The sequence below is a fragment of the Octopus bimaculoides genome, chromosome 2 (genome assembly GCF_046866305.1).
Source record: "Octopus bimaculoides isolate indiv1 chromosome 2, ASM4686630v1, whole genome shotgun sequence".
NCBI classification, from domain to species: domain Eukaryota; kingdom Metazoa; phylum Mollusca; class Cephalopoda; order Octopoda; family Octopodidae; genus Octopus; species Octopus bimaculoides.
This window is the reverse complement of record NC_142929.1, coordinates 90,680,166-90,707,247: the sequence shown is the minus strand read 5'-3', so window position 1 is coordinate 90,707,247 and position 27,082 is coordinate 90,680,166. Positions and strand designations below refer to the sequence as shown.

The window sequence follows — 27,082 nt, the reverse complement described above, 5'->3', positions numbered from 1 at the left end:
AGTACTCTGTTGTGATTTTATCTGATAATCGATTTTACTTCTAACACGAAGATGTATACCTAGCTGGAGTTTTTTCTTTTTTTAACTGAAATAATTTCTTCAGCCAAACGACATCTTCGCTAAAATAAATGAAGGTGAAGTAGTTGAATATAGAAAAGCTTTTTAAAAGGAACTGAAACCACTTAAAAATGTTGTACAACATTTGTAGCTTTAGCTTGAAAACTTATCTTGGCATTTGACACCTCCCTTATTATACACAAGATTACCAATAAAAAAAAAAAAAAAAAGAATGTTTGTTTTGACTGCATGGTTTTGTATGTATTTCATATTTTTAGCCAATTGAGATAAGAGAGGATGTGCCAGAGAGGTCTGTTAAAGCCGAAAAACTTGGAGTTTGGTTCTCAGACACTTCTGATGCAAGTAAAGAACTGCTAGTATGCACAGCTTTAGAAGAAGGAAGGTATGTTATAATTTTAGTTGGTTGAAATAAATAGATAAAATTACATTCTACTAAAGTCTCACATTTTACAACAACATAATCTTTGCATTTTCTTAAATCAAATCTACTAAATCGACCATCTACAATCTTGCTGAAAAAAATAGACTCAAATTATCACCTAGTATCTTCTCCCTTCTGCCAGGAATGTTCTTGATTATATCTCTCACTCCTTTCTCTTTCTCTCTCTCTTCCTTTCTCTTTCTCTCTCCTTTCTCCTTTCTGTCTCTTTCTCTCCCTCTTTCCTTTCTCTCTCCTTTCTCTCTCTCCTTTCTCTCTCTCTTTCTCCTTTCTCTCTCTCATTCTCCTTTCTCTCTCTTTTCTCTTCTCTCCCTCCTTTCTCTCACTCTCTCTCCTTTCTCTCACTCTCCTTTCTCTTCTCTCTCTCTCTCTCTTTTCTCCCTCTCTCTCTTTTCTCTTTTTTTTCTCAGCCTCTCCTCTTTTGTCTGTCTGTCTATGTCTGTCTCTGTCTTTTCTGTCATTTCCTTCTCTCTCTTTCTGTCTCTTTTCTCTCTCTCTCACTCAGTTGTAGCCTTACTTTGTTTTTTTTTTGCTTTCTCCCTCTTTCTCATGCTCTTTGCCTAATGATGTGAAAGCATTATAGACCAGCTTAAGTAATGGAGGAATAAGCAAAATTATTATTAGATTACATTTTGTTGTTGCCTGGTAACTCAGGTAAGGCCCAATCAAGCAACCTATGATCAAATGTATTCCATATGTGAGCATCCTGCTGTTGGGTTCCATAATATTAAGTAATCACTAAAAATTAGCATTTTTTTTCAATAAAAACTCTCTGTTTTTCTTTGTCAAATGAATTATTAAAACTAAAATGTTTTTAAAAGAATTGTTTCTAATTTCTTAAACTTTTAGAGTGGTCACTCGAGACATTGGTGGGTCTGACCCAGAGAGGATGGCAGCACCAAAAGTGGCTGAATATGTGAAAAAAGTCTTGGGTCATTCAAATTCTGACATTAAGGTAATTTCAATATTTAGACTTAAATTTACAACTAATTTCAAGCTTATTAACATTGGATAGACTTTGATAATTATTGATTATATTCCTCAGCATAGATACATCCATGGGTGTGTGGTTAAGAAGTAAACTTCTCAAGCACATGGTTTTGGGCTCAGCACCACTGCATGGCACCTAACCTCAGATTGATCAAAGCCTTGTGAATAGATTTGGCTGATAGAAATGGAAATGAACTCTTACACATGTATATATATATATATATATATATATATATATAGTCAATTCAAATAATCAATTCAAATAAACGAATAAAATTAATGGATAACAAAAAGATATGCGCAAGGAATGTATTAGCTTGATGCTCTGAAAAAGGGGAGTTTGACATTTTGAGTATAATCCTTCATCGAAAAGGAAAAGAAATTACCAACAGCATGTGGTGTTGTTGTGGGACTTGAACCTGGAAATATGTAGACAGCCATGCATATGTAAGAAAATGAGATGGCGAAGAAATAAATGATTATCATATGAATTTCATTAGCTTGCAACTGTTTTTGCTATAAAAGATGCAGTGGACTCATAGTTGAGTGATTCAGTAATATCTTCTAGCATCATCAGAGCCTTGAATATGAAGTGCAATATCTTACAGCAGAAATGGCTATAAGCTAATGATGTTTGTAAGATAATCATTTATTCCTTTGTTATTTCATTTTATTACTGCTCTACACTTGTCTAAAACTTCGTTCTGAAACATGCATATCTTGAGTTCTACACCAGGTTATTAGTCTCTCAATATATCTATATAGATATATATATGCACACACACACCGTGTGTGTGCCTTGTTGTCTTGGCCTTGCATGGTAGCTGTAAACAAGTGTTGCCAAAATGGAAGAAATGTCTTTCATTCCCAATTTTCAATGCTGTTAAGTCTATTCATTTAGAAACAAGTATTTCTGTGATCAAACTTGAACTTCTACATTTCGTAGCTTAAATATTTTGATAAACTCGGTTATAATGCATAAAAATATGAAGACCGCTTATTTTGTTGTGAAAATTTAATAAAATTATGCATTAATCAACAGTAACTCAATTTTAATGAAGTTCTTTGTTTACAGTTCATCCAATGAATATGTTTTCTATATATTCTAGATAACCACCCAGTCAAATGTTGATGAACTTGAGAAGAGCTATCCACTCCTTGGAGCTGTTAATAGAGCAACTAGAAGTAAGTATAACTTCACATTGGAATTCTTATTTTATAAATAAGCTATTAATAGTTGATTAGTTTAACCACCTTGAGTGATTAGTTTAACTTGAAATTAATTGTTGCATATCTGAATACCATTGACAAGGAAATATGTTCTTAGCCTTCTCTCTGACACAAAAAATGTAGATTGCTTTATGTAATAATCAGGCTGTCTGGTCTCTTATCGTTAGATTTCATTTATATCTGAACCGCAAGTCAATATATCAACTCTACTTTTGTACACTCAGTATGTTTAGATAGTATCTTGTAAGAGTTGTTTCCCTTCCACAAATATTTTCTTTTCCTCACGTAAATAAACATAAATAACATCAATATAAATACACAAACACACTCTTTGTGTGTTTGTGTGTATTTATATTGATGTTATTTACGTTTATTTTTAGTATTTTACTAAGTCTGAATGGTCTTCCATTGCTGGTAGAGTCAAAGTTTAATATTTCTCCCAAATATTTTAATCAACCATTAAACAATTGAAATAATAAGCCATAGAAGGCACCACTTTGTAGTTGCTTGACCTGCTGTAAACTGTTGCCAAATTATGTTCAATTCAGACTAAGGGCTTAAGATAAAGAGAATACATTGGATGATGTAGTTCTTGATACACTACTTGTATAATAAAAGAGAGAGAGGGGGGCAGAGAGATCTACTTCATCCCTGATCTAAAGTGTCCCAGTGATGAACCTCTCTCTCTCCCCATTCTTTCTTTTATTATACAAGTAAACATCATCCAGTGTATCCTTCTCTTTTTCTTAATTCCTTAGTCTGAATTTAACATAATTTGGCAACAGTCTATAGCAGGTCAAGTAACTGCAATGTGGTGCCTTCTATGACTTACTATCTCAATATTTCAATGGTCTTTTTATTTTTCCATGATTTAATCCGACAGAAAAATCATTGAGTTTGGTGCACTCAATATGGATGATGTTCATTTTTTAAAGAACTGCATGAAAATAGGAGTGGAGGAAGGATCCTAGATGTTTGACATCCTAAGAAGAAATGATTAGGCTTTGGTTGATCCCGAGGTTAAAGTAGTAGACATTTGTTCAAGGAGCCATGCAGTGGGACTGAACTCCGAACCATTTGTTTTGTGTTGCAAGACAGTGTGTGAGAGAGAAAAGTGATGTCATAGGAGAGAAATGTGTCTGCATAGATGATGGCTCACTTGCATTTAATGAGGTTGCAAAGAGAGAGAGTTGGAGATGCCACTATGGAAGATTGCTAAATGAAGAGAATGAATGGGAGAAAGAGAGTTTGCTGAATGTCGACCCAACAGAGGGACCAGCTATCCGAATTGACTGTACCTTGGTAGGTAAAGCAGTTAAGGGTATGAAGACAGAGAAAGCCCCTGGTGCATCAGGAATCACTGCTGAGATGCTTAAAATATCTGGCGGTGTCAGCTATAGTCTAGTCACCTGTATAATCAATCAAGTGATACATGAAGGAATCATAATCTATGACTGGTGTAGCAGCACGATAGTCAACTGCTACAAAGGTAAAGGTGATGCATTAGATACGAATAATTACAGAGGTATCAAGTTGTTGGACCAGGTAATGAAGGTCATGGAGAGAGAATCATAGCCCAACAAATTAGGGAATGAGTTAGTTGAGACGAGATGCAGTTTGAGTTTGTGCTAAGGAAAAGCACCACTGATGCTATATTTCTGGTAAGATAGCTGCAGGAGAAATACATAGCCAAAGATAAGCCTCTGTACCTGGTTTTCGTTGACATGGAGAAAGCCTTTGACAGGGTCCCCTGATCCCTTATCTGGTGGTCAATGCAGAAACTAGGGATAAATGAGTGGTTAGTGAGAGCTGTACATGCCATGTATAGGGATGCTGTCAGTAAGGTGAGGGTTGGCAACGAGTATAGTGAAGAATTCCGCGTCAGGGGCCCTCCAAGGATCAGTCCTCTGCCTCCTCTTATTCATCATAGTCCTCCAGGCAATAACAGAGAAATTCAAGGCAGGATGCCCCTGGGAGCTTCTCTATACTGATGACCTTGCTCTAATATGTGAGTCACTATCAGAACTAGAGTTTCAGGTGTGGAAGCAAGGTCTAGAATCAAAGAGCCTTAGAGTCAGTCTAGCAAAAACCAAAGTCTTAATAAGTAGGAAGGTAGACAAATCACAAATCCCTTCAGGTAGATGGCCCTGCTCAATCTGTAGAAGAGGTGTAGGTAGATTCTCCGTAAGATGTACCCGGTGTAGGCTATGGACACATAAAAGATGCAGCAATATCAAAGGAAGGCTAACTGGGAAGATAGTTTTTGTGTGTGGCAAATGCTCAGGGGCAATAAACACTGAAAATGTGCAGAAAACAGCTTCTGTCATATGCCGGGGAAAAAACTAGAAGTAGTTGATAGCTTCTGTTACCTAGTCAGTAGTGTGGGTGGATGCTCTGAGAGTGTAGCTGGTAGAATAAGAATAACCTGGGTAAAGTTCAGAGAGCTTCTACCTCTGTTAATGACAAAGGGCCTCTCACTCAGAATAAAAGGTAGACTGTATGATGCATGTGTGCGAACAGCCATGCTACATGGCAGTGAAACATGGGCCTTGACCACTGAGGACATGCATAGGCTTGCAAGAAATGAAGTTAGTATGTTCAGTTAGATGTGTAATGTCAGTGTGCATACACAACAGAGTGTTAGCGCCCTGAGAGAAAAGTTGAACATAAGAAGCCCCTGTAGGCCAAGTCAGACCATAACTTTGGCCTATGCCAGTGCAGCATAACTGGCCCATTTAAGAGCACCTTTCAATCATTGGACAATAAACTGTGCTTGTGAAGACCTGTTGAGTCAAGTGAAGTCGTTGTCATGGCCGACGCCAGTCCCACCTAGTTGGCACTCATGCCGGTGGCACATAAAAAGCACCATTCAAGCGTGGTCATTACCAGTGCTGCCTAATTGGCTCCTGTGCTGGTGACATGTAAAAAGCACCCACTACACTCTTCGAATGGTTGGTGTTAGGAAGGGCATCAAGCTGTAGAAACCTTGCCAGTTTAGACTGGAGCCTGGTGCAGCCTTCTGGCTTGCCAGTGCTCAGTCAAACCATCCAACCCATGCCAGCATGGAAAGTGGACGTTAAACGACGATGATGATGATGATGATGGGCTTCTTTGAGTTTCCATCTACCAAATCCACTCACGGTTTTGATCAGACTGATGCTATAGTAGAAGACACTTGCTCAAGGTGCCACACAGTGGGACTGAACCCAGAACCATTTGGTTGGGAAGCAAGCTTCTTGCCACACAGCCATGCCTGTGCCTATGTACAAATTCTTTTTGCAAGATTTCTATTCTTATGCCAATGTTCATTTAAAATAGTATTTTTATGTCTTTTAAGATTTGGAGCGTCATGCAGCGAGAGTCCTCCTATTGGAATACACTGGCAGTGGGTCTACTGAAGAAAATGTCTATCTTGTTGGAAAGGTATTTTTATTATTTCATTATTAGCAGTTGTGTTGCCAAATACTTTAGTTTGGAATTTATTTGTACCACTATTTCTATGAAATAAGCTTTACAGTGCTCCCAAATTATGGTTGAAGTTTGCATGACAAGCTAAACAAAAATGTAAAGAAGCCCAAAAATATAGCATAAAAAGCAGCTGTTTCTATGCAGTAGGTTGCCACAATTATTGAATTTGACTGCCACAATTAAGACTGTTCTTCACATGCTTGTCTCGAACCATATATACATACACAAATAGATACAGTAACGCCTCACTTTACGAGACCCCGGGTTTACAAGTTTTATTTTACAATAGACATAAGATTAAACAGCCATTTTGTGTGTGTGTAGCAACATCGCAACATGTGGCAACACTGGTTCTGACATGTCTACACAGCTGCACATAGCAATGGAATAAAAGCTTCTAAGCAAACAACTCTAGACATGTTTTTTAAAAAGAAATCTACTAGTCCGTTTACAAGTGCTTGTGAATTGGTGATTGTGTCTACAAGTGATGGTGTCTAGTGTGAGTGAAAGTGATTCAGAACATGATTACAATAATACATTATTTACATTTGACAGATATTTGTCCTCATCTTGTTTGTTGTTAACACAACATTTTGGCTGATATACCCGCCAGCCTTCATCAGGTGTCTTGGGGAAATTTCGAACCTGGGTTCTCATTCCTAAAGTGTTGTTGTTGTTGTTGTTGCTGTTGCTGTTGCTGCTGTTGTTGTTTATTTATTATTATTATTATTATTATTATTATTATTCAGGTCACTGCTTGGAATCGAACTTGGAATCTTGGGGTTAGTAAGCCTGCACTCTTAATCCCAAGATTCCAAGTTCGATTCCAAGCAGTGGCCTTAATAATAATAATAATAACACCTTAGGAATGAGAACCCAGGTTCGAAATTTCCCCAAGACACCTGATGAAGGCTGGAGGGTATATCGGCCGAAACGTTGTTTTAACAACAAGCAAGATGAGGACAAATATCCATCAAATGTAAATAATGTACATAATTCCTCATCTCTTAAATATAGAACTGGATTATAATAATGTTTTTTATTATAAATGATCTTGACATTCTTTTTACTTTAGATAAAATATTCTCTACATTCTACTGTTGTTTTATTGCCATTTATTTATGAGTGTTATAAATTTTATAGGTAAAATAGTTTTCTGGGAATGACTTATGATTAATAACATTGCTACTATGAGAAATTATTGCTCTGCTTTATGAGATTTTGCTTTATAAGTGGTCTCTGGAAACAAATTAACTTTTATATCCAGGTATTACTGTATACACACCCAAGGAAGAAATCACCATTATACATTATGGTTGTATGTGAGATTTGATAGCCAATTTGATCTGTATCACTAGTGTTAGTGCCACCTTTCTCTTTTTCTTTTCTTTCTTACTCTCTCAGAATCAATAGCCTTGAAAAGACTAAGAAGGGAGTGTCCACATCAGGGTCACACTAAACCTTTCTCTACCACTCTGAGGAGCCCCTAACAAACAAAGAAAGAAAGACCTGCTTAATTTTATTGACCCCAACCAAACTTTAAAATGCAAATATCACCTTGTTGGGATTTTGATTACAACATTGTAATTAAATACTAATTTTATTTAGTCCCACCAACCTAATTGATATTTGAACTCCCACTGGTAAAGTACTTATTAGATATTAGAAATCTACTAGTCCTTTTATGAGTACTTTCTCTTTATTGATTAAACCTGAATGGATGAAAGGCAAATTCAATGTAAGTGAAATTTGAATTCAGAGCTCTGATTGATAGTTTTCTGCCTACAAATCAAGGCTTTTATTTACTCATCTATACACTTGGCCCACAAAAGTTGTGGTCTTGTTTCTATGTTAAAAATTATTATTATTATTATTATTATTATTATTATTATTATTATTGTTATTATTATTATTATTATTATTGTTATTATTATTATTATTATTATTATTATTATTATTATTATTATTATTATTATTATTAAGGCTGTGAGCTGGCAAAATCGTTAGCACACTGGGTGAAATGTTTAGCAGAATTTTGGCTGCTGCTACGTTCTGAGTTCAAATTCTGCTGAGGGGTCAACTTTGCCTTTCATCCTTTTGGGGTTGAAAAATTAAATAGCAGCTGAGTACTGAGGTTGATGTGAATGACTTCCCATCTCCAGAAAATCTAGGCCTTGTGCCTATAGTAGATAGGGTTATAATTATTATAGGGCCTCTCGCTCAGAGTGAAAGGTAGATTGTACAATGCATGCGTGCAAACTGCCATGCTTCTTGGCAGTGAAACATGGGTCATGACTGCTGAAGGCGTGTAGGCTCAAAAGAAATGAAGCTAGCATCATTCGCTGGATGTGTAATGTCAGGCTGCGCACACGACAGAGTGTAAGTGCCCTGAGAGAAATGTTGGACATAAGAAGCATCGGATATGGCATGCAAGAGAGACGTTTGCACTGGTGTGGTCATGTACTATGGATGGATGAGGAGAGCTGTGTGAAGAAGTGTCACTCCCAAACAGTTGAAGGAATCTGGGGTAGACATAGACCCAGGAAGACATGGGATGAGGTGGTGAAGCGTGACCTTCAAACGTTGGGCTTCATAGAGGCAATGACAAAAGACCGAGACCTCTGAAGATATGCTCTGACTGCGAAGACCCAGCAAATAAAGTGAGTTCCTACACCAGTGTTACATAACCAGCCCCAGCCCACTCAAAAGTACCTTGGATTGTAGGGCGACATGCTGTGCTTGAGGAGACCTATTGAGTCAAGTACATCAACATCAAATGGAAATTGTAGTTGTGATCCCTGTGCTGGTGGCATGTAAAAAGCACCATCTGTACGTGGATGCCAGTGCCACCTTGACTGGCTTCTGTGACGGTGGCACCTAAAAAGCACCAACCAATCGTGGTCGTTGCCAGCCTCCTCTGGCCCCTGTGCCTGTGGCATGTAAAAACACCCACTATATTCTCAGAATGGCTGGCATTAGGAAGCGCATCCAGCTGTAGAAACACTGCCAGATCAGTCTGGAGCCTGGTGCAGCCTCCTGGCTTCCCAGACCCCAGTCGAACCATCCAATCCATGTCAGCATGGAAAACGGATGTTAAATGATGATGAGGATTATTATTATTATTAAGGCAGCAAACTGACAGAATCGTTAGCATGCCAGGCAAAATGCTTAGCGGTGTTTCGTCTGCTGCTATGTTCTGAGTTCAAACTCCACCGAGATCGACCTTGCCTTTCAATCTTTCACGGTTGATAAATTAAGTGCCAGTGAAATACTGGGGTTGATGTGATCAACTTAACCACTCCTGTGAAATTTCAGGCCTTGTACCTATTGTAGAAAAGATTATTAATGTGATCAAATATTTTTTAACTTTATTTTTGTGCTTATGCAGGGTATCACTTATGACACCGGTGGCCACGATATCAAAGCTGGTGGCCATATGGCTGGTATGCACCGTGATAAATGTGGAGCAGCAGCAGTAGCTGGGTTCTTTAAGGTAAGAAATTTATTTTCATTGTTATTGTAGTGGCTGTTAAGGTTGTCCACAGTGTGTGTGTGTGGAGTGTTATTGGGTGAGTTGAATCCCTATCTGGGCTGTGTGCATTTGGGTGAACTTTGGGTCAAACTCTGTTGGGCAAAGCAGGTGGAGCATCATTCTTGGCTGTGCTGAACCAAACCGAGTGAGTGCTTTTGAAGATTGATTGTGGTGTGTAATAAGTGTCTCTAACTCCCCTTTCGAATTTACATATAATTGTGTAATCTGTCTTTCACTGCAGGTGTTATCCATTTTGAAACCTAAAGGCATAAAAGTAACAGGATCCATGTCTATGGTACGAAACAGTGTTGGACCAGGTAAGCTGTCTGGCTAGTTGGCTGTCTGTCTGTTTCTCACTTTTATCAGTCAATGTTATCTGTTATTTTTGCTTCTACAGGGTGTCCCAAAAGTCACTGATGGGTTTTAATTTTTAATAACTTCCTTAACTTTACAAATAAATGCATGAAATTTTGATACAATAGAAAGGATATAATGGAAATGAATATGCACAAGTCAAATTTTGCAACACCACTGCATCACATATGAAAAATGATATCGCTTAAATTGCAACCATTTTTGGCTTTGCATGCCTGTACTCTTTCCAAAACTTGCACCATAACACTCTCAAGAGTTTTTTCAGACCCCACTTCTATGATTTCTCTACTGATGTTCTCTTTGTTGCACCAGGGTCTCCGGTTTGTTGATGTAAACCCTCTCTTTCAGGTATTTCCACAAGAAAAAATCTGGGTTAGTCAAGTCTAGGGAATGTGAAGGCCATTCGAAGTAGATCTCACAAAAGGGTTCCAGCAAGATGGGGCAACTGCTCATACTGCAAGAGAAACAATGCTGTTCCTACACCATTGCTTTGGAGAGAGGATAATCTCCTGCTACAGCAATATTAACTGGCCTTCATGTTCCCCAGATTTGACTTGCCTTGATTTTCTCTTGTGGGGATACCTGAAAGAGAGGGTTTTACGTCAACAAACTGAAGGAGAACATCAATAAAGAAGTCAGAAGAGGGGTCTGAAACCCTTGAGGGTGTTATTGTGCAAGTTTTGGAAAGAGCACGGGCATATGAAGCTGAAAATGGCTGCCGTTTAAACGATGTCATTTTTCACATATGATGTAGTGGTGTTGCAAAATTTGACTTGTGCATATTAATTTTGATTATGTCCTTTATATTATATCTAAATTTCATGCATTTATTCGTAAAGTTAAGGAAGTTATTAAAAATTGGAAACCCATCAGTGACTTTTGAGACACTGTATATTTGCACAGAATTGGTTAGCAAAATTGACTAACTTGTTATTAACGTAGTGATTGATGAATATCAACTATTTTTGTTGTCATCGGTGGTGGTGGCAGCAAAATTTTTTCTCAATATTTAGCTGAGTTGCTGACATTTCACTTCTCAGAGCTTTTGACGAAAGCATGAGCATCACATTTTAGATCCACCAAAACGATTATTACCTTTTATTTATATCTTTTGGAACTATATAAGTTTCTGTTTGGTTCCTGATCTGGGAAACCTACAATTAAAGGTATTCCACTCATGGCCATCCCATTTTTCTTTTTCAAGTATGATGTATCTAGGGCATGTATCCAGTGTATCTGTCCTCTTTAAAGTCAGTCAGGTGTGATTTGCTAGATATTTGCATACTAGTTTTAGCAAGTCACCTGTTTATATAGAAGCTCTCCAGTGGCTCATACGTATATCAATAGCTTGTTTTTCCTTCAGAGTTTTATGCTTTTACCCAGAAAGACATAGGACAAGATGGTGAAGCACGGTCTTTGAATGTTAGGTCTAACGGAGGTGATGACAAGTGACTGAGACCTTTGGTAATATGCTGTGCTTGAGAAGACTCATCAAGCCAAGTGAAGTCTTAGTCATGGCCGTTGCCAGTGTCATGTGAATGGCATCCATGAATAGTAACCGTGGCCATTACTGGTAGTGTGATCTTCAGATGTTGGGGACTCATGGAGGCAATGACAGGTGACCAAGACCTTTTGCAATATGTTGTGCTTGAGAAGACTCATCAAGCCAAGTGAAATCATAGTCATGTTGTTGCTAGCGTCCTGCGAATGGTATATGTGGAATTGTAGCTGTGCTGTTGCTGGTTTCATGTAAATGACACCCATGCTAATGGCACATGTAAAGCACCCATTACATCCTCAGACTGGTTGGCATTAGGAAGGCATCCACCAATAGAAACCATACTAAATCAGATTCCAGCATGGAGAGTGGACATTAAATGATGGTGAACTGCTAGGCATCTGATCACATTGTCCAGCCAAATTCAGTTTGTTGCATCTTTTAGTGAGGTTCAATTTATTTGTTACTGTTTATTTAACTTTCTTAATAATCTCTCATTTTATTTGGAAGAGCATCTAGTTGTGAAACAATTTCTTACACTTTAAAATCTAATTTTGTGAATAATCGAATTTGTAGGAAACAGACAAAAAGATAGACATGTAGTATTTAAAATAACATTACAAATTTAAAGATTATTATTATTACATTGAATTTTAGTGCCTTTTTATTAAGGTTTTCTGATCAATTTTCTTAATTTTATAGTCTTTTTTTAAAATTCTGTTTAATCAAATATTGTTCAGTTATGACCATCCATCTTTTATTCTGAAATAGTGTATCTAGGACTACATTATTCAGTGTCTGCTTCTAAGACAGTAAAGCAATTATTTAAATGCTTCTTCACTGATCTGTAATTTGACTTTTTTTTTGGCTGGAGAGAATATGATATCTTTTAAGATTTATAGACCTGTGCTCTTCATTGTATAGTTTAAGGGAAATTTGGTGGATCTACAACTACATAGACATACATTCCTGTTTTATGAGTATAATAAAGTGTAACAAATATGCATTTATTTAATATATATATTGCAAGTTTCATGGAGGTGGTGACAAGTGACCAAGACTTCTGGTGACACTGTGTTTGGGAAGACACATCAAGCTAAGTGAAATTGTGACCAGTGCTGGTGACTTGTAAATGGCACCCAGTACACTCTGTAATGTGGTTGGCATTAGGAAGGGCATCCAGCTGTAAAAACGAAGCCAAAACAGATGACTGGATCTTAGGGCAGCACTCTGGCTTGCCAGCTCCAGTCAAACCATCTAACCCATTCCAGCATTGAAAATGGGCATTAAATGCTGATGCTGATGCTCATAACTGTTTTATTGGCTATTTTCCTAATGTATTCTTTCAATTCTTTTATAGATGGCTATGTTGCCGATGAGATCGTTACCTCTCGCTCCAATGTCAGGGTTCGTGTTGGTAACACTGATGCTGAAGGAAGAATGGTGATGGCTGATTTGTTGTGTTACATGAAAGAACAGGTTTGTAATTATTCTTGTTTTGATCATAGACCAGAATGCTGGTGAACATATTGAAAGCATGGCTCCAAATCTGTGAGTAATTGTCTTGTGTTGATTGAGCTTGCACATTTTATAATAGGATCACTTGTTTAGGGTTGAAATGCTTATAACCTTAAAAAAAGGAAATTAATGAAAAAAGGAAAGGAAATTGCACTTTTGGCCCTGTGTTATATAGTATTATCATGACAGAACAGTTGTGTATCATAGAACCAGAGGTGGTCTGGTGTCAAAAGATTAAGATGTATGACGGTTTTCATGCCCTTCCTAAAGGAACTTGTGATACCACAAAATGAAATCAGTACACTCAGGAATTATAACATATTATTAAGTCAGTAGAAATGTCAAAAGGTTAAAGACCCCCTTCAGTCACAAATGACCATGGGATTGCACCTAGAAGGTTCCCCTCCGAGGCACATGTCTGGGCAGGGTTGTTTATGGAAGACCAGCAGTCACCCATTGCATACCAGCCTCCCCTCTCCATGCCACTGATGTTGTCCAAGAGAAAAGCATAGACCGATACAGCTTGGTACCAGTGACATCGCAACTCACTTCTACAGTTGAGTAAATTGGAGCAACATGAAATAAAATGTCTTGCTCAAGAACACACATCCTGGTCTGGGAATCGAACCAACAACTTCACGACTATAAGTCTGACACTCTAACCACTGAGCCATGAGATGTCAAAATACCAAGATATTGTTCATCAGTCATTGACACATCTGAAGAAATGCTACTGAAAGTTTCTTAGCTTCTCACAGAATTATTATAAACACAAGTGGCTTTGTCAATGTGCTGTCCTGGCTCCCAAAAATGATATTGTGAAGGATAATCATGTCACTCTCATTTAACAGATACTTGCCGGGTTGATGATACAATTGAGTTCGAAATGTAATTGACATCATGAATGCTGCTTGCTTTCCAATATAATTTCTCAGTTCTTTTCAACCCACAAGTATCTAACCTCACAATCTGCAACTGAAAGTAGGAGCACACACATTATGAAATTTGGATGCCCCCAAACTCTATAATGGTCAAAGCTCTTATGCTCTATGTGATTGAAGCCATCATTATGACGGGTTGTGTCAAAGGAGAAGTTTTTTCCATTCATGACATCAGATATACTGTTTCATTTGAAGCCCCTTCAGTTTCCAGTGACAATGTCCTTTATATGACCATCATCAAGTTTGAGACCATTCCTTTACGTTGCTCTCTTTGAATTGATAAGTCCATGTTTCTCTCCTGGTCAGTTCTATGGTGCATGATTACATTTTGAGCTAAGCAGACATCTTTACACCAGTGCATCAAACTGCAAAATCAGAAATAGTGTCTATTCCAGGCCATGTCTGTGCCTAGCTTCTTATACTATATATCAAAATATATTCAAAATGTATGGCTAACTATTTTGTTATTCAAATGTGTGAATATTTGTTGCTTAAATGTGTTTCTATTTCTTTCTCTGTACAGGCTAAAGGTGTGAAAAATGCTCATATTTTCACAATTGCTACCCTCACAGGCCATGCTGTACTAGCAATGGGATCTGATTACACTGTAAGTTAAATGTGATTTTTCTTCAGCTTTAAAATATATTAAGTTTTAAACAAATATATTTATGTCATCCCAAGCATATCCTTTATGGCCATTTTAACCATAAAGCTGTCCAATTCAATTGCTAATCCTTCTGTAAGTACACTTGGTAGTATTTCCTTTTTTCTCTCACTTATATTTTCTGCATGCCACAGTTTCTTATAACATTTTTAATCCTCTTCTTTATCAACATTAGTAAGGTTAAGTGTGCTATTCCCCAACTACATCTAGATTTGCCCTGACATACTGCTTCACAATCCAAAATACTTTCCACTCCACTTACTCTCATTGCAGAACACTAACAAACCTGCTTTTCGCTTCCCTTCAAGTTATGTACACTTGTCACCCAGCTTGTCTTAGTTATATAATTCTTTCCTACTCTCTTTCTGCATCTATCTTTTACCTATATTCTTATTCTGTTGTCATGTTTCCTTACATCTAGTTGGTGCCTGCTTTCACCACAAAACATGTTTGTAGCTTCCGTCAGGTTCTGTTGTAAAAACTCCTATTCTGAATAAGTTAACAAAAAAACTGATACTGAGTTCTTGGATTAAATGTCTTTTGTTATTTACCAAGTTTAGTCAAAAGTTTTTTTTTTTTTTCATATTTCAAGCTTTAATTAATATTTCAAACAAATTACACATGGAAAGCATTTATTCATCAAAATATATCCTGTCATATTCTATTGTCTGTTGCCATCATTGTTCCTGAAGCTCAATTCCATTCATATACCATTTGGCTGGTTTAGAGGCAAAAAACTCTCTGTATCCATTTTCAACTTCATCCACATTGTTGAACTCCTGTCTGTTCAGGAAAAGCAACATGCTTTTGAAAAAGTGGTAACCTGATGGTACAAGATCTGGATTGTTGTCAGGGTGAGGCAGCACTTCCAGTCTCTCAACTTCCTCCAGTTGGTTGCATTTGCAGTGTGTACTTGGGCATTGTCATGGTGTAGGTGTGTGCACGTTCAGTTGACCAACGTCAGGCAGTGGGCTTTCAAAGCAACATGTACTTGCTGCAGTTGTTGAGCACAAAAGTTAGGGTTCACAGCATGACTGCCTGGGACAAGCCTAAAGTGGAACACCCTCTTGAAATTCCACCAAACACACATGACCTTCTGTTCAAACTCTTGCAGATTTGCCAGCAGTTATTTGCAAATGTTCATTTGTTGATTGTCTGTTCATAAGGTTGATCTTATGGTGGTGGTGTTCGACACTGCTTTTTGAAGAACCAAGTTCTCCTGAGAATGTAGGAGTACTTGTGCTTAGGAGTACTTGTTAACTATTTCAAGTAAAGCGTCGTCTTCCACAACTGAAGGTCTCTTTGACTTTGGTTTGTCTTCGAGGCTGATGTCACCTACATTGAAGTATGTGAACCAGTTTTGTACTGCTTCTTCTGTGACAGTTCCTTGGTCTTCCACATCATTAATTTCTTTTGCTGCTGTCCTTGCACTTGGTCTTTTTTTCCCACAGGTAGTATAAAATGGCTCTAATTAGACAAGTTGTATCAAGTTAATGGTATAACATGGGAATACAAATTGTAAAGATCATTGAAAATCCCCAAAAAACTTTCGACTCTACCTGGTTGTTGCTGCCTTCTTTGAATGTTTAATTTTGACTTCAATTTATTTTTACTTTTAATTGCTCCCAGCTCAAGTAAAAGAAGTACATGTAAGGTACTGAAGTCAGTCTGGGCAACCATGTCTTGCTTTTATAAAAGCTTTACATTGTATTGAAAGAAACACATTTTCTGATTCAATAGTTACTGCTATGTTTTTTCTATTTTTTACCCTTCAACACTCTGAAAGTTACTCCACTCTTATGTTTTTATCTCTACAGGCAATCATGGATAATGGCCCAGCCAAGAAGAAGAAGATGTCTCAAAATCTCCAGGAAGTTGGACATTCAATTGGAGATTTATTTGAAATTTCGAACATCCGCCGTGAGGTAAAATTTTATCTATCTTACCATCTTCGTTCCCTCCACCGGGGTTGTGGTGGGGGGATGGTATCAGCACTCATCTCCTATTTCAACTGAAAGAAGAAAACCTAACAAAACCTTTCAATTTCCACAGTGCTCCTTTTAGACTTCAGTTGTTTTTAGTTTTTTTTTTCATAAGTTAGTCTTGGTGGACAGGAGTGGTGTTCATCACTCTTATACATCCTCTCAAACTGCTAAAACTGTTGCAGTCACTACTTAACTTGAATATCTGTTATGTGCTGTTTCACAGGAAAGCTGTGAATAGAGTGGGAACCAGTGTCTTGTTCAAATGCTAGATTAGAGTATACTGTTAAACACACTCAAAGATCAAGTAGAGGTATTGAACTTGGAAGCATATATAAAGAATTCTGTATTGAAATAATTTGAATAATTTGACAGTGACAAGACCCCATGAATTTGGGGTTTCATATAGGCTATCTAATCACTGCCTATTCCCTAAACTAGACTGGTACATCTAGTTTACTCATTCAGGAAGAATGAAAAGCTTGAAAAGGCAAGGATGTTGCTTCAAATAAGACTTTTAGTGATTGCCATTGATGGGTCCAGTTTCTGCCTTAGTTACTCAACTCTATTTAAGGTAGAAAAATGTGACACTTAAGAAATATTTGATTTCTTAACTTAACATCGTTGTTTTCCTTTTTCTGCTGTCTTCGATCAAAGATCAGAAGTTTGTGATTTGGTGTCAGTTTTCTTACCCTAAATAATTTTATCTCTTTTAAATTCAAGCCTCTGTGGCCAGTCACAAAATTGCACAAAACAGTGCCATGAAGTATGTAAAGGTTGTTCTGTCAGCAAAATAAACATCAGTGTATTTTGTTTAGTTAACTTTGTTGCTCTAATATTTTCATTAATCCCTTGGGGATCATGGGCACAATATTTATCTTTTTGGATTCTGAAGCATCAGAACTTACTCTGAAATTCTAGTACCTGTTCCTAATGTAATCAAGGCACATTGTATAAAATACTTAATTCAAAAGATACAAAATGCATCCTCTTGCATGTGCCTTTCTGTTAAGAACTACAAGCTGCAAGTTCCATGTTCAAAAGTACAGCCATCAATTGGTACCATGAATTGGATCCAGCTCACTGCTAAATAATGGGAAGAGTATATAATTTTAGAGTATTTTATTTGCTTGGATTGGTGACCTTGAATGTCAGTCTGCAGAGAGTACCAACAAACCCCCTCCTATTATATTCAGTGGTTTACAGACTTATCTTTTGAAGGGGATAGACCTGCCATCTGAGAAAATCTGCAAGACTTATGAGAACTTTTAATTTCCTGAGACTGAATAATGCTTCTGATTTAGGCACAAGGACAACAGTTTTGAAGACAAGTTGTTACCATTGACTCCAGTGATAGAATGGTATTTTGTTTTACCAATCTTGGTGGATTGAAAGGCAAAATTAATTTCAATGGTATTAGAACTTAGAATATAAAGATCAGGAAGAAATACCACTAACCATTTTGTGTGACTAATGATTTTGCCAGTCCACCACCTATAATAATAATGGTTTCAAATTTTGGTACAAGGTCTGAAAGTTTGGGGAAGGGGTAAGTCGATATCATTGACCCCAGTGTTCAACTGGTACTTATTTTATTAACCCTGAAAGGATGAAAGGCAAAGTTGAACTCAGAATGTGAAGACAGATGAAATGCCCCTAAGCATTTTGCCTAACGTGCTAACAATTCTAGTAGCTTGTCTCCTTAGTAATGATAATCATAATTAGTAATTGATCATTCTTTCTACTAAAGGCACAAGGCTTGAAATTTTAGAGGAGGGGGATAGTTGATTACATTGATCCCGATGTTTCACTGGTACTTAATTCATTGACCCTGAAAGGATGAAAAGCAAAGTTGACCTCTGCAGAATTTGAACTCGGAATGTAGCAACAGGCAAAATACCGCAAATCATTTTGTCCAGCAGGCTAACAATTCTGCTAGCTTGCCGCCTTATTAATAATAATGATGATAATCTTTTCTACTCTAGGCACAAACCCAGAAATTTTCGGGGGAGAGGGCCAGTCGATTAGATTGACCCCAGTATGCAACTGGTACTTTATCAACTCTGAAAGGATGAAGAACAAAGTCGACCTCTGCTGAACTTGGGATGTAGCAACGGGCAAAATACCGCAAAGTATTTCATCCATCATGCTAACAAATCTACCAGCTTGCCACCTTATTAATAATAATAATAATGGTTTATAAGATAAACACCTTGTTAGAAATTTTGTTGAGGGGTTTAGTCTATTATATTGGCAAGTAGTTATTGATCATCCCTATCTAAATGATGAAATACTAAAGTTATCTAAATTAAAATCTTTCATCAAAATTTCATGTGATTTTGTTCCAAATATCATTTTAATAATGACAAAATAATTTTATGAACGTTTTCCTTGTTTTAAAAATTATTTGAAAACAAGAATATTTCAGTAGAAATATATCTTTTATCTTTTACTTGTTTCAGTCATTAGATTGCAGCCATGCTGGGGCACCGTTTTGAATTTTTAGTCGAATGAACCAGGCCCCAGTACTTATTTTTTAAGCGTAGTACTTATTCTGTGGGTCTCTTTTATCGAACTGCTAAGTTATGGGGATGCAAACACACCAACACCAGTTGTCAAGTAGTGGCGGTGTGACAAACACTGGCAGAAAGACACACGCACACACACACACACACACACACACACACACACAGAGTTAAGTTCTGGTCATAGTTACCAATGGTTTCACGTCCACGAAAGCCACAGCCTTGTGGGCAGCTCATCAGACTCTATACAAAGACAAAATTTAACTTTCTATCTTGCAGACATGACAAAACGCTAGGATAATGAGATTTAAAACGTTAAAGAGGACGAGTTATCACCCCTGGAGGAGAGGATAAAAGTTCTTTACAGACTCTTAATAGCCTAACCAGCAAATTGAGAGATCCAGTTTTCCAGTAGGTAGTGCCTGAAACGGACATATTTAGAGAAAATTTCTTTGCAACTATTTAATGCAACCAGGTTTAGCACAGTCCTTAAGAATTTTGGTTCTCTCCACAATGCAAATTTTGCAACGGCCACTCCCATTAATATATGAGCCTGGATGTTCTATTATTTTCCACCTGATATCACATGAGGTGCCACATATGGCTGGCTAGGGATGTAACAAAACGTCTTTCTGGTACTCTGAAGGATGACTGGTGGTTGCAGAAGTGTCATATGAAAGATGTACTGGCTGATTCGATATATTTAGAAACTTGGGAGGTGACTATATTTGCACTCCTAGTATATCTCTGGTAGTCTCTGGGTGTGGTGATGCTGTTGATAAGACTATTGCTGATGTTGTTATGATGCAATGATCCAGCAGTTTTATCTCCGTGGTTATCATTTCTGGTCATATAGTTGGCAATGATGCTGCTGGTATTAAGTGTGGGTGTGGATGGTGGTAACATGGTGTGAGGCCAGTCTCTTCATGGGTGTTGATGATAATTGTTCCATCATCGTCTGTGGTGGTGGTGCTGCTGTCATCGATTACCTTCTCTGTGTCATTGGTCCCAGACTAGTCATCGTCTCTGGCTGTGGTGGTTATACTGGTGTAAGAACTAGTTAATCTGCTATTGTTGCTGTTGGATGGTACATTGCTGGTAATGCAGATACCAGATCTAGGTGACACTGTAGCTTCATAGACGACTCCTTCAGCCTCTCATCAGCCTTCTCCCTTGTTTTGTGGGTGCTTGTTAAAATGCTTTTTATGTTAGATGCACAACTAAAGGAGACTCTTAGGTTGTGCCTGTTAAATAAATGCCTGTATGTCGATGTGTGTGTGTAAAATGCTTATCTATTAATCTAAGGAAAATCCTTCTCACACAAGTCTTGATGTTAAGTAAGAAGGGTGGGGCAAACCAAACAATGTTTTTGCAGCACTTCCTTTTCTGGGTCCTAGGGCCTGGCATGCAGGAGATGCAGTCCTTAAACCGACTCGATGCCAGTGCCTCGTTGCAGTAGTGGGTAGTGATGTTGAAGATATTTTGGCTAGATGATAGATTCAAGATCCTTTTTCTTACACCCTTCACTAGGTTCTTGACGATTCTAGTGGGTGGCAGGAGGCTGTGTTAATATAAGACAGCTTCTCGTTTGGCTTATGATAGGGCCTGTATGCTCCAGAGCCCAGATCTAAAGTAACACCTAGGAAATTATTTACAGATAGATAGTTATGGCTGGACTATGGGATAACCCCTGCTTTTTCAAATTTATGATTTACTGATTATATATATAATCATCGTTTAATGTCCTCCTTCCATGCTGGTATGGATTGTACGGTTTGACAGGAGCTGGCCAGGCAGGGGCTTGCGCCTTGCTTCTGTGTCTATTCTGGCATGGTTTTTATGGCTGGATGCCTTTCCTGACACCAACCACCCAGCAGAGTAGGCTGAATGCTTTTTATGTGGCGCTTGCACAGGCGAGGTCAGCTTTAGCCTGGTTTGTATAGCTGGATGCCCTTCCAAATGCCAACCACATTATATATGACAAGCTTCTTTCAGTTTTCAAATCCATTCTTATGGCTTTGGTTGGCCTGAAGCTATAATAGAAGACACTTGCCTAAGTTGCTGCACAGTGGGACTGAACCCAGAACCATGTGGTTGGGAAGCAACTTCTTACCACATAGCCTATGGTTAAAAAAAAAAGGGGGTAATGATTTCAGTCTCACTACTATATGGGGAGAAACTGATGGCCATGGGTACTACCCCTCTTCCAGACCCAACAAATGAAAAAAAAAAAAAAAAAAAAAAAATCTTGATGCTATATTTCATTTGTTTCCATTACCAGGATTATAACTTCCATGCCGGTAAATCTGAATATGAAGATGTTCTTCAGTGTAACAATTTACCATCTTCTCAGACACCAAGAGGTCACCAGACACCAGCTGCATTCCTTATTTTAGCATCAGGAATGGACAAAGTAAGTTAACATCAATAATATTGAACATCTTGCCAGTTCAAATTTATTTCATGTTTTTTTTTTTTTTTTACTACAAAGAAATTAAGCTGTTTTCTTAATTATCACTTTAAGTCTGAAATAATTGGCAGTGGCTTAAATTTCTTTGTTTCTTTATTTACTGCTGTTTTTGTTTTGTCAGTTTATTTGTGACTATATATATTATTGAGGCTATTTATCTGTAACTGTCTGTATTTCTACCTCTCTGTCTGTCTGCCTGCCTTTTTGTGTGTCTGACTGTCAGTCCATCCATTCATCCTTCCTCTTTAATTCTATTTACTTCCATTAATCTAGGTTATGAGTTCAAATTTTATGAAGGTCAGTCTTGGATTCCATTGATTATATAGTTCACCTACAAATTTTGGCTGTTCTGCCAAAATTAGAAACCATCATTATAATAGTTTATAAATATAATAGACCTTAATCCACTTAGTTACTTAAAAACATATCCTTTTGTTTTGTTTAATGATTTTCTCTGTGATGGCTTGTCATCTGCAGCCCCAAGGAGCCTGCATACTTTCAATACTTTTGCTGTAAAATAGTTACAATTATCATAAAGCCAATTAGTTTAATTATATCTGTTTGTTACTACTACAATTTTCAATGATGGGCAACAATGTTATTCAGTCTCATCATCACCATCACCATCATTTAATGTCTGTTTTCTATGCTAGCTTGTGTTTGACGGTGGATGCTTTTCCTAATGCAAACCGCTTCACAGAGTGTAGTGGGTGTTTTCTATATGGTCCCAGCATGAGTGCTTTTTATGTGGCACCAGCACCAGTATCAATTCTACTGTGGTGGACAGGTCTTCTTCAGTACAGCACCAGATATCTCTGTCCTTAGTTGTCTCCTGCATAAAGCTCAGTGTTTTGAAATTGGCTTTCAATACTTGAAATTTGTAGCTTTCTTTCAAAGTGGTAAAAATAAAAATGAGAATAATAAGAGTTGTTGCTGTAAAAGTTAATAAACTTAGAGAATGTGAAATAATTCTCTTTTGGAATAGTGGATTTTGAAGCACAAATCAAGCTATAAATAATAACATGATAATATTGGGTTCAAAAACCAATTTGGATAGAAAGTTGAAAGGCTTTTTGTGCTTAGAGATCGACTCATACCCCCGCAAAATATTGGATTCTCATTTAGGTATACACCAGCAATTTTGATGGGCAGGGTATTTATGAGGAGGTACCCAAAAGCTACCAGAAATGTTCTCTGTGGGACGAGCCTGTTGTAGTTCAGGCTTCTGCTGCTAGAAGTCACTTGATGCAACCCTCAGGCATCAGTCTGCCAACCAGCGGTGTCCATGAGTGGAGTTGTACTGCCATGTAGTGCATCTTTGTTTGCAGTTCTCCCCTGTTTGTCAATTTTTGTGGTGGCTGAAATGAGGGAACAGCTTGCTTCTGTGGAATTCTGTTTTCTGCTGGGGAAAACAGTGGCTGAAACAGTTGTCATGCTTCAAACGGCTTACAAAGATGCTGCCATGAGTAAAACACAAGTTTACGAGTGGGTTTCATGCTTTAAGAATGATCACTTGTCGCTTGAAGACCAGCCTTGTTCAGTGCTACCAGCGATCCTCCGAATGAATGAAAACATTATGAAAATTCGTGAACTGATCTTAGAGGACTGTTGAGCAATTGATGAACTTGTTGATATGACTGGTGTGTCCTGGAACTCCTCCCAATGAATTTTGATTGAGGAATTGCCAATGAAAAGAGATGCAGCAAAATTTGTGCTTGCTCATGAACAATCAAAAGCAGTCATGACTGAATGCATGTTGTGAACAGTTGGAAGTCGATCTTGCTCTCTGTTACCCCGAATGGGAAAAATCCTTAAAGGAAAACATTTTGCAGATGTGGAAGAGGAGAAAAAATGATGGAGGTGTTAAAAGGCATCACTTTGCTAGAGTTCCAAGACTGCTTTGAACAGTGGGAAATGTGTGTGGACCAATGCATTGCTTCAAATAGAGAATATTTTGGAGGTGATAAAAGTGTAAACATGTAAAACTGAGTGAATAAAATATTGCAAAATTCTGGTTTCTTTTGGGTACCCCCTCGTAGATATCACAAATCCCAGTATTTGATTGGTACTTTATTTTGATTCTGGAGGGATGTAAGGGAAAGGTGACCTCAGCAGAATTTGAATTCTGAATGTAAAGATCCTGAAGAAATACTGCAAGGCATTTTGTCCTCTGTTTTCATGATTCTGCCAGTTTGTCACCTTGTTAATAATAATAATAATAATAATAATAATAATAATAATAATAATAACAATCCTTTCTCTTATAGGCACAAGGTCAGCAATTTCGGGGGAGGGGCTGGCAGAAACGTTAGTACGCCAGGCGAAATGCTTTGCAGTATTTCGTCTGCCGTTACGTTCTGAGTTCAAATTCCGCCGAGGTCGACTTTGCCTTTCATCCTTTCGGGGTCGATAAATTAAGTACCAGTTGTGCACTGAGGTCGATGTAATCAACTTTATCCCTGTGTCTGTCCTTGTTCCATCTATGTTTAGCCCCTTGTGGGCAATAAAGACATAAGATTGACCCCAGTGTTCAACTGGTACTTAACTTATTGACCCCTTGATAATAATAATGATGATGTTTATGAATTAAAAAACAAAACAAAGATCTGTATGGATGTTATCCTGTCAAATAAGGCAGGAACCCAGAACTCAGAACCAGTTAACTCCTAATCTAGTATTGTAAAAGCTCTAGGTCAGCTTTATGTAGTTTGTCCTTTCACATTTTCATATAGTATATTTTGGTAATCTGCTGGGTAGTCTTTTCCTACTTGCTATAAAGAACTTGTGGAGTTGAACTCAGTACTGTGTACTAATTAATGAACCACTGTCAATTTTACAGTATTATTATACATTGGAGCAGCAGGTTCCTATTCTGTGGTACCTCTATTTTCTGCTAGATGGCTTGAGCTATTGGATGCAATAGCAATGCAATGCCAGTGATAGGATTTGAAGTAGTGATCTCTTGTTTGGTTGTCCTGTTTCTTAAAAACTAAGCAGTCCATGACCTCTGTTTAGCTTTTATTCTATTTAATACTTGAGATACAATGCCAGTATTTTTAACAGGAGTGAATTTAATTGATACCATCAGGTATGTGCATCTGTATGTGCTTTCGTATGTATATATATGTGTATGTGCATTAATATTTATGTATGTGTATGTATATATATGTGTGTGTGTGTGTGTGTGTGTGTGTGCGTATTTGCATTTCATCATTGTTTAATGTCTGTTTTCCATGCTGGCATGGGTTGGATGGTTTGACTGAAGTCTGGAGAGTCAGTGGCTGCACTAGACTCCAATCTGATCTGGCAATGTTTCTACAGTCGGATGCCCTTCCTAATGCCAACCACTCCGAGAGTGTAGTGGGTGCTTTTTATGTGCCGCTAGCACAGGAACCAGTCAGGCAGGCCTAACATCAATCATGTTCGAATAGTGCTTTTTATGTGTCACCGGCACGGGAGCCAGTCAGGGGTTCCTAGCATCGGCCAGGTTCAGATAGTGCCTTTTAGGTGCCACTGACATGGTAGCCAGTCAGGTGGACCTTATATCAACAAGCATATGTGCAGTTGTATGTATGTGTGTATGTGCATTTGTATGTATCTATGCATGCGCATTTGTATGTATGTATGTATATATGTGTGCATGTGCATTTATATGTATATATGTATGCATGTGCATTTGTATGTATATATATGTCTGCACATACATTTGTACATGTGTGCATTTGTATGTAAGTGTGTGCATTTGTATGCATGTGTGTGCATTCGTATGTGTATTTACGTGCATTTGTATGTATGCGTGTGTGTGTGTATGTGCGTTTGTATGTTGTGTGTGTGTGTGTGCATTTGTATGTATGTGTATGTGTGTATGTGCATTTGTATGTATGTGTTATATGGATTTGTATGTATGCATGTATGTGAATTTGTATGTGTGCATGTGTATGTATGCGTGTGTGTGTGTGCATTTGTATCTATGTGTGTGTGTGTGCATTTGTATGTATGTCTACATCCATTTGTATGTTTGCTTGTTTGTGCTTATGTATGTATGTGTGTGTGTGTGCATGTGCATTTATGTGCATGTGTATGTATGCGCATGTGTGTGTATGCATGCACATATGTTAGTGTGTGCATGTGTGTATGTATGCGTGTGTGTGCATGTGTATGCATGCGTGTGTGCATGTGTATGTATGCTTGTGTGTGTGCATGCATATGTATGTGTGTTTATGTGTGTGTGTATGTGTGCATTTGTATGTATGCAGGTGTGTGCATGTGTATGTATGCACGTGTGTGTGTGCATGTGTATGTATGTGTGTATGTATGTGTATGTATGCGTGTGTGTGTATGTATGTGTGCATGTGTGTGTGTGTGTGCATTTTTGCATGTGTACGTGCATATGTGTGTGTGTATATGTACATTTGTGTGTGTGTATGTGCATTTGTATGTATTTGTGTGTATATGTGCGTTTGTGTGTATATGTGCATTTGTTTGTATGTATTTGTGTGTTTATGTGTGCATTTGTGTGTATGTATTTATGTGTGCATTTGTATGTGTATATATATTTGTGTGTGTGCATTTGTATGTATGTATGTATGTATTTGTGTATGTGTGCATTTGTATGTATGTATACATGTATATGTGTATGTATGTATTTGTATGTATGTATGTATGTATGTATGCATTTGTATGTATATATGTATTTGTGTGTGCATTTGTATGTATGTATGTATGTATGTATGTATGTATGTATGTATTTGTGTGTGTTTGTGTAATATCTCTATATTTCGTTGCATATGTTTAATCCAGTGAAAACTGATAACAACTTGTGCCATTTGAAACGGAACTGATATCTGTTTTCTTCTCTTTTTTTCTTTTCAGCATGGTATTGATTCCAACATTCCAATTCCTTACTCCCACATTGATGTTGCTGGTTCAAGTGGACCATTTCCTGGTGTTCCAACTGGAGCTCCTGTTTTGGCACTATCCAGTCATTACATTCTCCCTCGTATCTGAAATCATTCCAGAACAAAATGAAATACGATAGAGAAATATTTGATTTCTTTGTATTAATTCTAATAGGATTATTTTTCTCAATCTATTTTTTCATTCCTATTTGAAATCTTAAGAATAATAAAGATCACTATTCAAAATTTCTTTGTCTCTGTCTCTCTCTCTTTTATAAAAAGTTTTGAAGATATTTTTCCTTTCTTTTACTTATTACTCTCAAATTTTACATGCTTATCTTTTATCTTTTTACTTGTTCCAGTCATTAGACTGCGGCCATGCTGGGCTACCACCTTGAAGAATTTTTAGTCAAACAAATTGGCCCTAGTATTAATTTTTTTTTGTGTGTGTAAAGCCTGGTACTTATTCTATCA

The 27,082-nt window shown here is 37.5% G+C and overlaps 1 protein-coding gene across 1 annotated transcript in view; it reads left to right on the top strand.

Annotated features, from left to right (window-relative positions):
• The window catches only part of LOC106874439 (putative aminopeptidase W07G4.4), a 47,168-nt gene extending 20,312 nt beyond the window's left edge, over window positions 1-26,856 (top strand). Inside the window, exons 6-16 of the mRNA XM_089347148.1 lie at window positions 336-460; window positions 1,367-1,472; window positions 2,617-2,692; window positions 6,075-6,160; window positions 9,594-9,698; window positions 9,979-10,054; window positions 12,971-13,089; window positions 14,593-14,676; window positions 16,551-16,658; window positions 21,522-21,653; window positions 26,583-26,856. Coding sequence (XP_089203274.1) covers window positions 336-460; window positions 1,367-1,472; window positions 2,617-2,692; window positions 6,075-6,160; window positions 9,594-9,698; window positions 9,979-10,054; window positions 12,971-13,089; window positions 14,593-14,676; window positions 16,551-16,658; window positions 21,522-21,653; window positions 26,583-26,717 — 1,152 coding nt within the window. The 3' untranslated portion in view covers window positions 26,718-26,856. The remainder of the gene's footprint in view (window positions 1-335; window positions 461-1,366; window positions 1,473-2,616; window positions 2,693-6,074; window positions 6,161-9,593; window positions 9,699-9,978; window positions 10,055-12,970; window positions 13,090-14,592; window positions 14,677-16,550; window positions 16,659-21,521; window positions 21,654-26,582) is intronic.
• Window positions 26,857-27,082: the final 226 nt, after the last annotated feature.